The 15,273-nt window shown below is 45.6% G+C and overlaps 2 protein-coding genes across 2 annotated transcripts; one reads left to right on the top strand and one right to left on the bottom strand.

Moving 5' to 3' along the window:
• The first annotated feature begins 4,588 nt into the window (after positions 1-4,588).
• On the top strand, positions 4,589-6,550 carry LOC127331825 (uncharacterized). The gene is made up of 5 exons (XM_051358026.2): positions 4,589-4,805; positions 4,891-5,038; positions 5,129-5,466; positions 5,584-5,653; positions 6,153-6,550. Exons 1-5 carry the CDS (start codon positions 4,687-4,689, stop codon positions 6,162-6,164), a joined length of 687 nt encoding a protein of 228 aa, XP_051213986.1. The 5' UTR covers positions 4,589-4,686; the 3' UTR covers positions 6,165-6,550.
• A 308-nt stretch (positions 6,551-6,858) lies between these two features.
• LOC127331824 (beta-glucosidase 26) lies at positions 6,859-9,656 on the bottom strand. The gene is made up of 11 exons (XM_051358025.2): positions 9,366-9,656; positions 9,191-9,249; positions 9,019-9,094; positions 8,839-8,910; positions 8,657-8,744; positions 8,327-8,570; positions 8,104-8,219; positions 7,763-7,980; positions 7,647-7,678; positions 7,426-7,528; positions 6,859-7,332 (listed from the first exon to the last, which is right to left on the bottom strand). The coding sequence occupies exons 1-11, from the start codon at positions 9,598-9,600 to the stop codon at positions 7,052-7,054; spliced, it is 1,524 nt and encodes a 507-aa protein (XP_051213985.1). The 5' UTR covers positions 9,601-9,656; the 3' UTR covers positions 6,859-7,051.
• Between the last annotated feature and the right edge of the window lie 5,617 nt (positions 9,657-15,273).

Raw genomic sequence — 15,273 nt, forward strand, 5'->3', positions numbered from 1 at the left:
GTGTTTTATCTTTCAATCTTGTTGGGCAACTTCCACCAATGGACTAGTGGCTTCACCCGCTTATCCAATAATTTTGCAAAAAGAGCTGGCAATGGGATTCCCAGTCCCAAATTGATTAAACTAAATAGACACTCCTCCATGGTATGTGATTGATGGACGGCACCCGAAGGATTCGGTTAGCCATGGCTTGTGTAAGCAAAGGTTGGGGGGAGTGTCATCATCATAATAAAGCTAAAATAAAAAGGCACTCCTTCATGGTATGAGATTGTTGGCAGGCACCCGAGGATTCGGTTAGCCATGGTTTGTGAAAGAAAGGTTGGAAGGAGTGCCACACAAAATGAAAATAATATGGGAGCCGCTCTTAGGAGGTTGTCTGGCAAGGGGGTTAGAGTACCCGCTACCAGTCGTTGACAACAACAAACACCTCTCAAAATGTTACTTTTATTCTCTTTATATGATTGCAAAAATTGAAAAAGCTCTAGCACATGATTTAATCCCTGCTTCCTCGCGAAGGGCCTTGTCTTTTACTTTATGTTGAGTCAAGAAACCTATTTCCCTCCATCTCAAGCAAGCATTTGAGTAGTTGTGATCAAACCATTATATTGTGATTTGCTACATCATGTCTTTTATTCTTCTTTGTTTAGTACAAGTTTTATCTGAATGAATATAGCTTTGCAAGTTATCAATGATCATGAGAAAACCATTATGATTGAGTATGCAAGTTGTGCCTTATAAACTTTAACATGGGAGCGCTGCTCAATGAGATATAATCTGTTAATTGTTCTCTGACCAAGAACGAAGTTTGCCATCACCAATTATGATTTCTTATGCACCTTTACTTGTGATTACCTTATACTTGTTTCAATATGAGTTATAAGAGATTGTTTACTATAATGTCCTGTGTGAATGAATATGATGCTTCTTGTCCGTATTTTATTCATCGACTCTTCACTCCATAAACATGTGGTCATGTCTATTGAGCTCAGTTTCGCTTGGGGACAAGCGAAGTCTAAGCTTGGGGGGAGTTGATACGTCCAATTTGCATCACTATTTTATATCATAATTTGCTGTTATTCATTGATATATTTCATATTGGGACACAATACTTATGTTATTTCATCTATCTTGCATGCTTCATCATTATTGGAGGATCGAACACCGGAGCCAGGATTCTGCTGGAAAAAGCACCGTCAGAACGCAATATTTCGGAAGATCAACTCTGGAAGGAAATTATACCAAAAATCCTATTTTTCAAGATGACGAAGGAAGCCAGAAGGAGGAGCCAGGAGGAGCCAGGGTGGGCCCACACCCTATTCGCCTCCTTTTCTTCGCCAAACCCTTCGTCCCGAAGATCTAAGCCACAGAGGGTACCTCGCGAAGAGTTACAGCCGCCTCTGCGGGGCGGAGAACACCAGAGAGAAAAGAGCTCTCCGGTGGGCAGGAATCCGCCGGGGAAATTCCCTCCGGGAGGGGGAAATCGACGCCATCGTCACCGTCATCGAGCTGGACATCATCGCCATCACCATCATCATCATCTCCACCATCATCACCACCGTCATCACCGCTGGACACCGTCACCGCCGTAGCAATTTGGGTTTGATCTTGATTGTTTGATAGGGGAAACTCTCCCGGTATCGATTCCTACTTGTTGTTGATGCTATTGAGTGAAACCATTGAACCAAGTTTATGTTCAGATTGTTATTCATCATCATATCACCTCTGATCATGTTCCGTATGATGTCTCGTGAGTAGTTCGTTTAGTTCTTGAGGACATGGGTGAAGTCTAAATGTTAGTAGTGAATTATGGTTGAGTAATATTCAATGGTGTGATATTTAAGTTGTGGTGTTATTCTTCTAGTGGTGTCATGTGAACGTCGACTACATGACACTTCACCATTTATGGGCCTAGGGGAATGCATCTTGTACTCGTTTGCCAATTGCGGGGTTGCCGGAGTGACAGAAACCTAAACCCCCGTTGGTATATCGATGCAGGAGGGATCGCAGGATCTCAGAGTTTAAGGCTGTGGTTAGATTTAATTCTTAATTACTTTCTTGTAGTTGCGGATGCTTGCAAGGGGTATAATCACAAGTATGTATTAGTCCTAGGAAGGGCGGTACATTAGCATAGGTTCACCCACACAACACTTATCACAACAATGAAGATTATTTAGCCGTATGTAGCGAAAGCACTAGACTAAAATCCCGTGTGTCCTCGAGAACGTTTGGTCATTATAAGTAAACAAACCGGCTTGTCCTTTGTGCTAAAAAGGATTGGGCCACTCGCTGCAATTATTACTCTCGCACTTTACATACTCGTACTTTATTCAACTGTTACATCAAACCCCCCTGAATACTTGTCTGTGAGCATTTACAGTGAATCCTTCATCGAAACTGCTTGTCAACACCTTCTGCTCCTCGTTGGGATCGACATTCTTACTTATCGAAGATACTACGATACACCCCCTATACTTGTGGGTCATCAGTTGACAACCTCTGGATGCTCTCTAATACTATTGAAATAGCATAAGTTATAGTAATACGCAATGAACACAAGACGATCTGGCTTGTTGGCATACATATAATTTAATTATTTGACATGTTTACCCATAATTAAGAGAAACAGTTTCATCGCGAAACTTGTCCCATATTAGTGAATTAGTCACATAAGTTGCAAAGTGTGAAAAGTAGACACTCCTCTAGCGGCTAACGGGTGAGGTGTTATTTTGCCGATAGGCCCCTGCCATGGTTGATATTGCATTTTTTGTGAGATCTACCTGCAGAGTACCTGATGGGGCAAGCACATCACCACTGCCAATGCCTGTACCGGGCCGGTGCCGCCATCGATAGGGTGGAGAGGTCCACCCGTGTTGAGACAAGTAGTTCGTTGTTGTTCCAGCCGCAACAGACATGCTCTGCTCGAGGCGGCGGGCCGGCGAGCAGCTGGTGCAGGTGTGGGTGCCAAAGCGCACCAGCGACCAACATGTGATCACAAATGGTGAGGACATCCCATCTATTGATACAACCGCTGTACCTACAGCTACACAAATACAAGGACCAATCACTCGAGCTCGTGCCAAACAACTTAACTATCAGGTACTTTCGTTTCTTGGAACTATTCCTCACATACATGAGCTCATGTGATGCTGCCTAAATCAGATATGTTTGTTACTCTTAGGAATGATGACCCTAGCATGAATGAGGAGGACAAACATTGGAGCATGATCACACATGGATGAGATGACAACAAGCATTTGAGGATTGAAGAGGACGCCGCAAGCGGAGATTTCAGAACTTTGAAGCCACCATAAGAAGAGATGAATACATGGATGAAATATAGAGTTCTCCGCTTCATAATTTCGTCCATAGCATAATATGGTGCTGCATCACCTTTAGTTTTGGGCCAGGTCCATATCATGTTCGCAGGAATTAAGTCAGCCACTTTTTAGAGTCCGTATTGAAGGAGGAAAGGCCTATTAGGGTTTGGTTCGGCCACCATACGTATGGCTGGCCGAAACCCCACCTTTTCCTCCTTTAAATACCCCCATAGCTGTCACGTTTAGACTCGGATTTTGATTAGACTAAAAGTTAGCCATTGTTGCAACTCTCGTGTACTTCTTTTGAGGCCAACGCCAAGAACAATACCGACTATTCGGAATCCCACCTTTTCAATAAAGCTTTCATCTATATCTGCAATATTCTGATTGCATTATTAGTTCTTACTTGTTCTCGATTTTAGGTAGGAATTAAGACCCTCGCTGGTCAGGCTGATCGTGCATCCGCAAGATCAGTAACTCCCGAAGATTGTCCTAGCGATTGCATTGGTGCACGAGCTTTGCACGTGTAGTCGGATCGTCAAGTACGAACTCCACCAACGAATCGACGCTATCATACTCTCATCGAAAGATCGGCCACCTTTGCCCTATCAACAAAGTTAGTGCACCCCTTAAACATTTGCAGTAATGTGTCCATGCCGAAGTTCGAAATACCACCATGGGGCTTGCCTCGACGTCGTGAATCTCGTCATGATACTCCAATTCTTTGTGTTTGATACTCCAAACCCATGTACCATATACTTTGTTAGAGCATATATATTTTACATCACCAAAAAATGGTGATGTAAAACGTTTTGATGCATCACTATTGCGAAAAATATACATCACGTAAAACATGTGCGTACAACAGATGATGTATTTTACATCACAACCACCGTAGCAGCAAGTAATGTAAAAATACATCACATCTGCATCAAATCATTCTTCGTCAAAATATCAAACTTCGAATTGAACAACTGAAACTCAAATGAAAATACTACTCCCTCCATTTCATGAAACTTATCGAAAATTTGACTAAATTTGGATGTATGTACTAAATAGTGCCTAGATACATTTAAATTTTAACAAATCTAAGACAACTATTTCAAATAGACATGGCATTGTAATCTAAAACTTGCCTACTCCTGCACTTTTCCTGTCCTAACCTAAATCATTACAACTACATCATGTCGACCCCACATACCAGCCTCCTTGCACGGTTGAACCGTCGCCCGCACGCCCCTACTCGAAAATTCAAAAAAGGCACCGCACGCCCCTCCGATCCCAAACTTTTCTCAATTCCCAACAAAATCCAAATCCAACACCGGCCACTGCCTCCTCTCCCACCACCACCACCTGCCCCCTCGCCGGTGACATGCCACGGGCTCCGCCCACCGCCGCCGCGGCCTTCCCCACCTCCGCCGACGTCTCCATCGCCGGCGCGCTGCTCTTCCTCGCCGACTCCTCGACCGCGCCGCCTCTCCCCACCCTCAGGTACCCCCAAATCTCCAGTCGCTCTCCTGGGTTGGACTCGACACTCCTACCTCCGCGCGACGCACTCACCGCTCCCCCATTGCAGCGACGAGCTCTCCGCCTACTCGGCCTCCTCCTCCCACTCGGTGACCTCGGCGAGGTCGTGCGTGTCCGACTCCGCGCGGCGCGGCCGCCGCATCGACCCCCTCCGCGTGCTCTACGTCGTCGCCTCCCTGCGCTGCATCGACCCGAAGGTGAGAAATCCACCATCTCCTAACTAGCCAGCCGTCCGCCGTGCCTTCTGTGGTGACGTGCTGATGTGCGACTCCGCTCGTCTGCTCTAGGTGCTGGCGAAGGCGACCAGTAAGCTGTTCCTGGGCGAGGCGCCGAAGAAGCGGAAGGGCGTGTGGATCCAGACCAGCGACGACGAGGACGAGAGCGAGAGGGGCAGCACGGCGGCCAGCGAGGGGAGCGCCATCACGGCCGCCGCGTCCGCCGGGTCCACGGCCACGTCGGGGAGATGCAGACGGCCTCCGCGGGTGACTGGTGGTGGCGTGAATATGCCGGGGCGGGCGAAGAGGATCATGGAGTGGCTCTCGCGGCCCAAGGCGGTGCCAGCCACAGAGACGGCCATCCGCGCCGCCGTCGGTGACACCGGCCATACCAGCAAGGCGCTGCGCTGGTGAGTAGCACTAGCACACCTCCTCCAACCTAACCTGTCGCTGAAGATGTTTTGAAATGGTTGCCTAATTTGCTCCGTCTGTGTCTCTTCGTGCGTTTGCCTGTTCGAAACTCGCAGGCTGCTGACGCAGAAGAGAGGCTTGCGTCGTGCAGGTACTGGTGGCCACGCTGATCCGTTTGTGTACATGGTATGTGAAATTTGTGCCAAACAGCTTGCATTGGGATGGGAATGCCAAATTTCAATTACATTACTGTGTGTTTGGATGATGATTTCTCAATGCAGCTGAATATTATTACTTGTGACTGAATCTGTGTAGCTCAGTGTCAGTGTGCAACTTTAGATGGAGTTCGTGAGTTGTTTACTTCATTGGAGTAGTGATTTCCAGTTACCCAGCTGAGAGTAGTGAAATTTGAAAGGAAATCGTTAAATCCGATTAATTTTATGCTTGTTCTACTGATCAGCCCGAGTTTTGTAATTCTAGAATCTCTATGTGGCTGAATCATGAGCATTTCAAAATTTGATATCTAGGGATCAATTTGGTACCCCAGGTTGTTAAGTACTTATTTTGTAGAATCTCTATGTAGCTGAGTCATGAGCTTTTCTAAATTTTGTTGTGCATACCATACTATAGTTACCAACTCCCAGGCGTCTCATCTGTAATTGCAAATTTTGTGATGAATTTTCAGGTTGCAAGCTGACCTGGTGGCTGGTGAGGATAACTTAGTTGTGTTATTGCGATGGAGTTGGCACATGTAGAGCTATTGGTCTATGGAGAGGCCAAGTCAACTTCTGAGGGGTGCTTAGTAATTTCTACTACCTATTGTTTAAGTGCTCAAGTTTTGCCTAGCTTTCCTGCAGATAAGAGGATAGGGTATAAAATCAAGGTTTTCATATTAGCAATAGCTTGCAAAGTAATGCTATTAAGCTCTTTGATAGAAAGTTAAAATGATAGTCATATAGATAGCAGTTATATAGTAATGCAGTCATTATTCATTTATGTTGAATCGGTATAATCCTTGCAAAAATAAAGAGAAAGAACGGGTATAGTCGAATATATTGAGTTCAGTTCTGATCCACATTGGTTGCAGACTTTCAGTGAATTGTTTATATGCCCTTTTCTGTGAGTGTGAGATGTGTATGCTGTCAAACTGAATTGCGGTAATTTGGTATTTAGAATTTTTACTTCATTTCTGTGATTCGTATGCTTAAACTGATCTGCTTGTGGTGTCCTGAGGGACAAAACTTATAAAATGATCTCTTTAATTCCCATTTTATTTTAAGTACTCACAAAACTACTATCTCGATGCTAGCTATTTCCAATTTCTTTAAGCATATCTGACATGGTTAAACGCCCATTAACGTTAGTGGGTTTTGCTCTGAAAGCTGAATCAGTTGATCCACTTAAATCCTTTTTTGCTTCCCATTGTATTATAAGAACTGGCAAAGCTACTGTCTCAATGCTTATTTTTTCAGTTTCTTAAAGCTCTTAGGTGCTATGATGAACATACACCACACCACACCACACCACAGTATGGTTTATTCTGAAAGCTGAAGCTATTGGTTCTCTCTGATCTTGTTTGCAATCCTAGCTTTTCTTCTTCTCGGAGAGCATGTTCTTGAACCAGAAGGCTGAGTCCTTGGGATACCTCTTCAGAGTCTTGTAGTCCACATAGACGATGCCGAAACGTGCAGTGTAGCCGAGCCTCCACTCGAAGTTGTCTAGCAGAGACCAAGCAAAGTACCCAACCACTCTTGCTCCGTTGTCTATCGCCTTCTTGAGCTCGGATATGTAGTCCCTGTAGTACCGAACCCTTACTGTGTCACGCAGACCATCAGCGAGGCTGACATTGCCGGGCTGGTCCATTCCTGTCAGAACATAACATTGATCATTTGTGTCCTTGTCATTGAGAACGATAGGTTGTAGTTTGCTAAACAGTTATCATTTGAGTTCCTGAGTACCGTTTTCAGAAAGGATCATTGTTGGATTTCCGTATCTTTCTTTAACATAGGTCACAGCCTTGTTGATTCCCCATGGTACAATGTAAAGCCAGTCGGAGTTTGCCTGCATAAACTCAACCAATTTACAGTTAAAAAATGATGAATTCCTAGGAAAATTTGCACTTCTTCAAGTAAAATGTACAACTAGTATACTAGGAGTGTAAATCTAGCACTGCACTTACACGCGATCCAATAGGCACACCATTCCGTTCATCTGCAAAGACACATACACATCATGAGGATCTGAGTAAGTGAAGTATGTAGCAGAAGGATCTGGAGTGAAGGAGTCAGATCTCACAGGCAAATCCGACATGCCAATCATCCTGGTAACTGACCGGCGTCATGTTCCATGCCCCAGGGTCCTTCATGTAGTAAGAAGTGTACTGGTTGATGCCAACATAGTCAATGGAGCCTTTCACCATCCTGGACTCGTCGGCGCTGAAGGCTGGCAACCTGCGCTCGACAATCTTGACCATCGAGTCTGGGTAGCGACCATGGGTGATGGGCTCAAGGAACCTGCAAAGATAATTAATATAGTGTCAGTTTTCTTCCTCCAGACAAAATACTTTACAGACTTGTGTTGCAATCTGAGCTTCTGAAGTAGCATTGATCCTGGATGAAATGGGTTCAGAGTTTTACCATCCAAGGTGGAAGTCCCTTGCCCTCTGTGCTGCGGCTTGATCTGCAGTGCTGTTGCTTAAAGGTTCGTACCATACAAAATCCAAGAGAATTCCAATCCTCCCTTTTTGCTGATGCTGTCAAATGGGATAAACACAGTTTACATTCACTCTTGGGCTCTGCCATCGAGCTTGTGATTCTTCTGGTCTAGTGATAAATGACTTGCAAGTTCGTCAGTGTTTACCTGATACTTCTCACGGTATCTTTGCACGGCCGCAGCGTGAGAAAGGATGAGATGGTGCGTGACAAGGTACGGCTCTGTCCTGGAGTCGCCTCCTGCAGCGCACTTCGAACACCTCCCTGGCGCATGTAAGCCGTTGTCATACCCCAGAGCAGCGACAACCCTCGGCTCGTTGAAGGTAAACCAGTTCTTCACCCTGTCTCCGAACACCTTGAAGCAGAAATCGGCATAGTCCGCAAACGCCCCCCTTCATAACAAACAAAAAAAATGCATGAAAGACATGGTTAAATTCAACTTTGAAATGCTGAAAAAACCAGTGCCTGAAATGCTTACACAATCTTTGGGCTTAGCCAGCCAAGGTACTGGTGATGGAGCGTCAGTGGGAGGTCATAGTGGTAGAGGTTTGCATATGGAGTAATGCCTAATCCACCATGAGAAGGATAATTGAATCAGGAGTGTGGACCCTGATGCCAAGAGCTTCTTGTCTAGGTGTGGAAAAAAAGTGGTTCAGTTACCTTGCTGAAGCATGTAGTTGATGAGCCTGTTGTAGTAGTCCACCCCTTCCTGGTTCACCTTCCCAGCTCCCTCTAGAATTTGACACAAAACTCTACATCAGAAGTTCCTTTGACCCAAAACAGTTTTGAACCGGGAATCAGCAAACTGCTGCAGGTAGAGGATTCATGCCACATGTATACCTGGGAAGATCCTGGACCAGGAGATTGAGAACCTGTACGCGTCGAAGCCCATGCTCTTCATTATGTCCACATCTTCCTACACCCCCATGAAATCTCTGTCTGTCAGCCATCATGACACACCAAGAAACACCAAGAAACCTCTGTCAAGGATGAGAGTGTTCAGTATACTCACCTTGTACCTGTGGTACTCATCCACCGTCACATCGGCGGTGCCATTGCCAGCAATCGTCCCTGTTCCCCGAACAATAAGACACAGTTACATCAATTGTAGGCATATGTACCGTCATTACACCGTACAACTTCTTCACCAGTAGACATGCGAGCCGGCAGAACAATGGTTATTTTACCTGGTATCGCTATGAAGGCGTCCCAGATGCTAGGCCCTCGGCCCCCCAGCTTCGCCATCCCCTCCACCTGGTACGCCGACGCGGCGGTCCCAAACACGAACCCCGCCGGGAAGCCGTGCCGGCTCAGCCCGCCGGTGTCCTGGATCTCCGGGTTCAGCCGCTGGCATTGCGCCGGCGGCAGCAGCACTTGACCAGCGACCGCTAGCACTACCAGCAACAGCGCCATGGACTTCATGTCTGCTGTCTGCGTGAGGCACAGAGGAAACGGAGACACAAGCCCTGCTTATGCGTGCAGGCCTGCCGGGCTTTATAAAGGAGAAGCTGACCCCTACTGATTGATGACCGATTGCCTTCCCCCTGTCACTCGGTTCAGCTTCGGACAAGGTCGTCATGATCGTGATCTAGTTACGATTCTGCTGGACCGTTTCGATCGCGATGCTGCTAGGTGGCACCGAGGCTGCACGTTTCAGATCGTACTCTACTACTTCCTCCCATCCATAATACTTATCATTCGCATGTATCTAGTCATGACCATTTGTTGAAGCAAGTGAACCGTGACAGATTGTGAACATATACGGGTACGGCAACCGATAGCAAGAGTATAGACCACGCACTACACTTGGAACATGCCCACCGTGCTAGCTTCTGTAGTAGCTATACGTATACCGTACAACCAAAATGGCCATATGTGTGACTCATTAGACTGAAACCTACGCTAGCCAACAATTTTGTTTTGGGGATAAGCGCGCGAACCAAGGTCCAGGCAGTATGGCCGCCCACAACTAAAGAAGAGAAGATAACGGGTGCTGCCAGTCTCCGGTGGATCGACTCGTGGTCTCGCGCGGCCGGTCGCCGGCAGATTGGCGCAAGCCTGGGCCTCCTTTTACCCTTTGCTCTTCCCGGCGCTGCCTTGGGTCACCGTGCAAGCCACCGCACGATGCGGTGTACGTGGTGAGCCGCTCGCGCTCGCCGACGGCCAGCCGGACGCTGAGCTAGACACGGCTGCCTGTGACGTACGTGCTCGCTCGTCCGTTTCGCCGACGGCGAGGCCGCGACGGCCGGGCTTTCAGTTGCTGATTTCGTCACGTTTCGCGGGCTGCGGTAAGCTGCCACGCCAGAGGCTCAGAGCACCGACGCTCGCGGACAAGCCTCCGATCGACAGCCGCATGTGCCATGCATGGGGCAGGATCATCAGAGGATCATGTTTGCTTTTGTTTGAGCCCTGATTTACAGATTCAGTATGCTGTATGCACAAGTCTGTATTCAGGGAATTATTTTTGGGAAAGAAGGGTGTGCAAATGCCAAGGCAAACTTTGGAGCTATCCGAATTAGCTGTTTGGCTCTATGCAAAGTTTGGCCGGAAAAGGTTGTTTGGTTGGTGAGCCGTAGTTAAAGTTTGACCGTCAGCATCATGCATGCATGGAACTAACTCGGGCATGCAAATTAATACGATTTCAGCTCGAGGCTTTAGCGCCAATCTGGTGATGTACATAACAAGAACGAATGTACATTGCTGGACACAATAATGCACATGGGCTGCGCCCACAGATTGTCTATTGCTTTTCTCTTCTCTTCACAATGTACGCTAGTGTTCACAATTGTAACAAGATATAATTGTAATTCTGAGTGAAATATCAGTGTTATAATTCGAACATCTCTTTTTCTTAAGAAATGCGATAAATTATCTCTTTTCTTCTCTGGACCACTTTCCATCGATGAACCTTCTCACCGTGTTCCCTACTCTACTTCCAAGAATGCGCCACCGCAACCCCACGGATAAGATTCTCCCACACCTTGTACACCTAGTTCGGCGATTATGAGCATGGTGGCTAAACCCAAACTCCATGTTTTATCCGCTCGCCTCCGACCGTTGCATGCCATATTGTGGACGATGACATTATCAACATTTTATCCAATCTTGCAATTTCAATGAGAATATGTTTGGTCCTCCATTTGTGGAAAGGTTTCTCACACTAGCAACTCATTGAGTTGTGCAACGAAAATCAAACTATCGCAAGCGGCGATAGAAGTTGAATAATTCTACACACCTCACATATATTTATTGCAATACGTGGTAATTCTATCTGGAACCTCCGAATAGCACCTTAAGGGGGAGGATGAGAACAGTGTGAGATAATGTGTACATCTTCGATCATCGTTTCACCATTACAAGTTCATCGTGCTCTTGCCAAGGAATGTTTCTGCAGCAACTGATTGTACGATGACAATGTTACACAAATGTTTCATTTACACCTAAATTTTATACTTAGTTCTAATGCATTTAGTTGCAGAAACATTATTTATACATAGTACATTTAACCATGTAATTGGGCTACCGAGTATCCTAACACATTGTTTTCTACATGCAATGCTAATATATGTAATAACATTTTTCCAGAAACAGAAAATTAGTAATGATTGGAGTCACGACCCTCATGACCGGAAAAATTAGGACATAGATCCGGCTATCGGAAATCTATAGAACATCCAACAAAAGAATAATCTCATTAGCAAAGTACACATGGTGTCAAATCTAGAGTTTGATATCTGGTTGGATACAACCACCGCACTAGCCTATTAGCCACCAACTGGTTAGAAATATACCGGTGCTAAATTAAAATATTCCTCTGTAGGTTAATACTCTATATGCTACTTAGGTTTATTGGGTGTATGAACATGCCTTTCCTTTCATTTCGTATAGCTAAATTTTTTAGTAGTGGATTTTAGAGAGAACGAGTTAAATAAATATCTCGATATAGTTTCTAGACCCTATGGTTGCCTCTGGTATGTGTAAATGAATATAAATTCTAGATTCATCTCATACCATATAAATGTCCTCACACACTGTTTCCCTCATTTTTGTATGTTAGATTATGTCCCATTTCACTTTTCCAATATGGTAAATTTAGTTGTAAAAGGATGAGATGTCGCCTGGGGTGGGTGAATAGGAGTTCTAAAAACAACTACGAATTTGGCCTCTAAGAATGCAGAATTAAACTAATGTTTATTTTACAAACTCAAGACCTAAATAAGTTTGGCTCAACTAAGTGAACCAACAACAACTAGAGCTAAGCAAGATAGGCTCAATATATATGAAACACAAGTGATACAAAGATATAAGTACATCAACCTCGATGGCTATCACAAGTAAAGTAAACTCTGGTATAGAGATAACTGAGGCACGCAGAGACGAAGATGTAATCCCAAGTTCCCTCAGACGAAGTGAGCTACGTCGCGTTGGAGAGATGCGAGCTATGACAAAGGTCGTCCGAACCCCATGAAGGCTCACCTTCTTCGCCAAACCAATTCCACGAAGGACAAATGCCTTTCCGTTATGGCTATCTTTTCCTACACTCCGGAGATGGCAAGCTCAACAACCACTTCACAATCTTCACGAAGGAGAAGCCCGAGCGTCTTCACAATCTTCCATGAAGAGGTCACCGGAGAACAAACCGCCAAACCTACTAGGAGGCCACCCTCCGAGAGTAGAAAGCTCATGGTCTCACACTCGAATAAATCATAATGGAGAGCTCAACACTATGCAAGGATGCAAAGCAAGTACACCAAATGTGCTCATATCTTTCACACTCAAATCCCACCAAAACAACAAGTGCTAGGGAGGAATTATAGAGAAATAACAAAGGAGAAAATCAATAAATAACTCCAAGATCTAGATACCAAGAGTTTTCCTCGATTAGAGGAGCAATTAATTGGTGTAGATTGTAGATCTAGATCCCTCTTCCAAAACCCTCAAGAAGATGCAACAATCATAGGAAGGAAGCTAGAGGAAGTAAGATTTTGAGGTTCAATAATGAAGTATGAGAGATAAAAAAGTTGAATGGTTGACCTTACCTCCTCAAGGGGGGAGAAGGGCAATCTAGGAAGAGCACTAAGATCCCAGGGTTCCCAGCGCCTGTGGGCGTCTCGACAGTCGCTATCGTGGGTCCCGCTTAGGAATTTGGCGATGGGCTTTTTTTTCTAGCTTACGTTGGAATTTTTAGTCGGTGCGATGTTTTTATTCACGACGGCACCGTTTTGACTGGATGTCTCCGTCTAGAACTATTCTCTTCGATTGGATAATAACATCCACCCCCAAAATCTTCTCGATCTCCACCGCCGCGCATGTCCTCGCTCATGCCGATCTGCTCCGTCCTCGAGCTGACGACGCCATGGACTGCATCCCCCGTGCCTGCCAAGTACCCGGCCGTGTCCCCCCACCGCCGCTGGCACCGCTGCAATTGACTTCCCACCATCGCCCGAAGCTTGAGGGAGAGCTTACAATGCCAATTTCGTATCCACCACCGCACAGGTGCTTGCAGGTAGAGGTCTAATTTTCTTTCCATGCTGTTGCTCTTCTTCCCCTCCCATTCTCTCATGATTTTCCCACATTCTCTTAAAGATGGCGTACTCGGCGACCAAGGGGAGGATTGGAGGAGGACGTGAAGGACTGGAGGAGCACCCTGCCTCTCCTCCTCTTATTCGGTGACCGGCGACGTGTCCAGGAGCTCCATGAGAAATTCGCCGCTGTCTCCGAAACCGCCCACAATTCCTTGATAGTTGCCTTGCCTCCCCTCCACCTCGGCTGACCCGAGCCACAAGCTCTAGGGCCAAGGCATCTGCCACACGCTGCGTGTGTTCCCTCTAGGGGTCGCAGCCGGTCGCCGGCGAGGCTGTCGTGGGTCAATCGATCGAGGTCAGCGCTACAGGGTGGCGACGTCGTTCCCGCCCTGGGGCTTCCTGCTATTGTTGTCTGGGCTGGTTCTGGCGGGCACCATGGTGAGTCTCGCTCCGCCACGTTGGACTATATTGATGCCAATACCCAAGGTGGCCGCAACATATGAGACTGTCATGACATCGGTTTAGAGCCATATCTTGAATGCATCTCTTGAAATTGAACTATCAATATCTTGATCATATAATATTTTTCTTTTGAAATCGACGATATTGATGCCAATACCCAAGGTATATCTATCTTCATGGCATCCACACTTGAATCCAATACATTTACTTCTAGAATCACCTACAAATTGTTTCTTCATATAAACTCAATAGAAAACATTAATTCATAGGGATTGTCCTAATTATCAAAACCGCACATAGAGGCAATGTACCCTTACAGGAATGCTACAAGCTGAGCCCATTCCGTTCCAAATAAATGAATGGAGCTTACTATCAAATATGGTACCAGGTTGTGCCTAATTTAGTTGTTACTTGTAGTTGTTATCAACTTCCCATCTCTGATAGTTTTTCCATATTGAATCCGCAAGCCACCCACTTCTTGCTTGCAAACTCTAATAGTTGTCCAACTAGTGGCAAATCCAGGATGAAAATGGAGAGCAGGATCAAAGTGGCAACTAAGATGGATAGAGACACGCATAGCAGATGTTGTATCACTTTCATTTAATGTTTAAAAGTACAAATCCAAAAATCTATGAAATAACTTTTTTTGGTTGTATCTACCAGCTAACTTCTAGTAGGAACTATGCATTACAGATTGCCCCGGTTGTTGCCATGTAACAAAAAAAGCAAGCGAAGAGGAGCTCTCTAACTGTAGAAGATCGAAAACTGCTAGAGGAGAATGGAGACTTATACTCAACAATGGCCAGCTTAGCGTTAGACTGTTAGTCTTATCAAATGGTATATCCTCTAGCTACTCCAATTGAGCTAGTGTGTGTTTCCTTCCTCTTTTACCATCGGATAACTGTTTTTCTAGTGTGCCATAGTAAATGGGTATATCTATGGACCAAGACCCACCACCTTTCAATCTCTACAATCGTTTCACTTTAGGAAAAGGCCCACGTCCATGTAGGCCTGGTGACCAGTCATCTTCTTCAACAAACAAAGACAAGCTACGAAACCTAGTACCAATGGCGCCGCCAGAAAGACAACAGGAGGACTAACTAGCTGA

Source organism: Lolium perenne, chromosome 2 (assembly GCF_019359855.2).
Source record: "Lolium perenne isolate Kyuss_39 chromosome 2, Kyuss_2.0, whole genome shotgun sequence".
Classification (NCBI taxonomy): Eukaryota; Viridiplantae; Streptophyta; class Magnoliopsida; order Poales; family Poaceae; genus Lolium; species Lolium perenne.

Excerpts from the sequence above, each read along its gene's own strand:
- LOC127331825 (XM_051358026.2), top strand. The coding sequence starts at position 4,687 with ATGCCACGGGCTCCGCCCACCGCCGCCGCGGCCTTCCCCACCTCCGCC. Across the intron at positions 5,039-5,128 it reads TGCGCTGCATCGACCCGAAG|GTGCTGGCGAAGGCGACCAG; the intron begins GTGAGAAATCCA and ends CGTCTGCTCTAG. Across the intron at positions 5,467-5,583 it reads ACCAGCAAGGCGCTGCGCTG|GCTGCTGACGCAGAAGAGAG; the intron begins GTGAGTAGCACT and ends CGAAACTCGCAG.
- LOC127331824 (XM_051358025.2), bottom strand. The coding sequence starts at position 9,600 with ATGAAGTCCATGGCGCTGTTGCTGGTAGTGCTAGCGGTCGCTGGTCAA. Across the intron at positions 9,095-9,190 it reads ATGAGTACCACAGGTACAAG|GAAGATGTGGACATAATGAA; the intron begins GTGAGTATACTG and ends ATGGGGGTGTAG. Across the intron at positions 7,529-7,646 it reads GTGTGCCTATTGGATCGCGT|GCAAACTCCGACTGGCTTTA; the intron begins GTAAGTGCAGTG and ends GAGTTTATGCAG.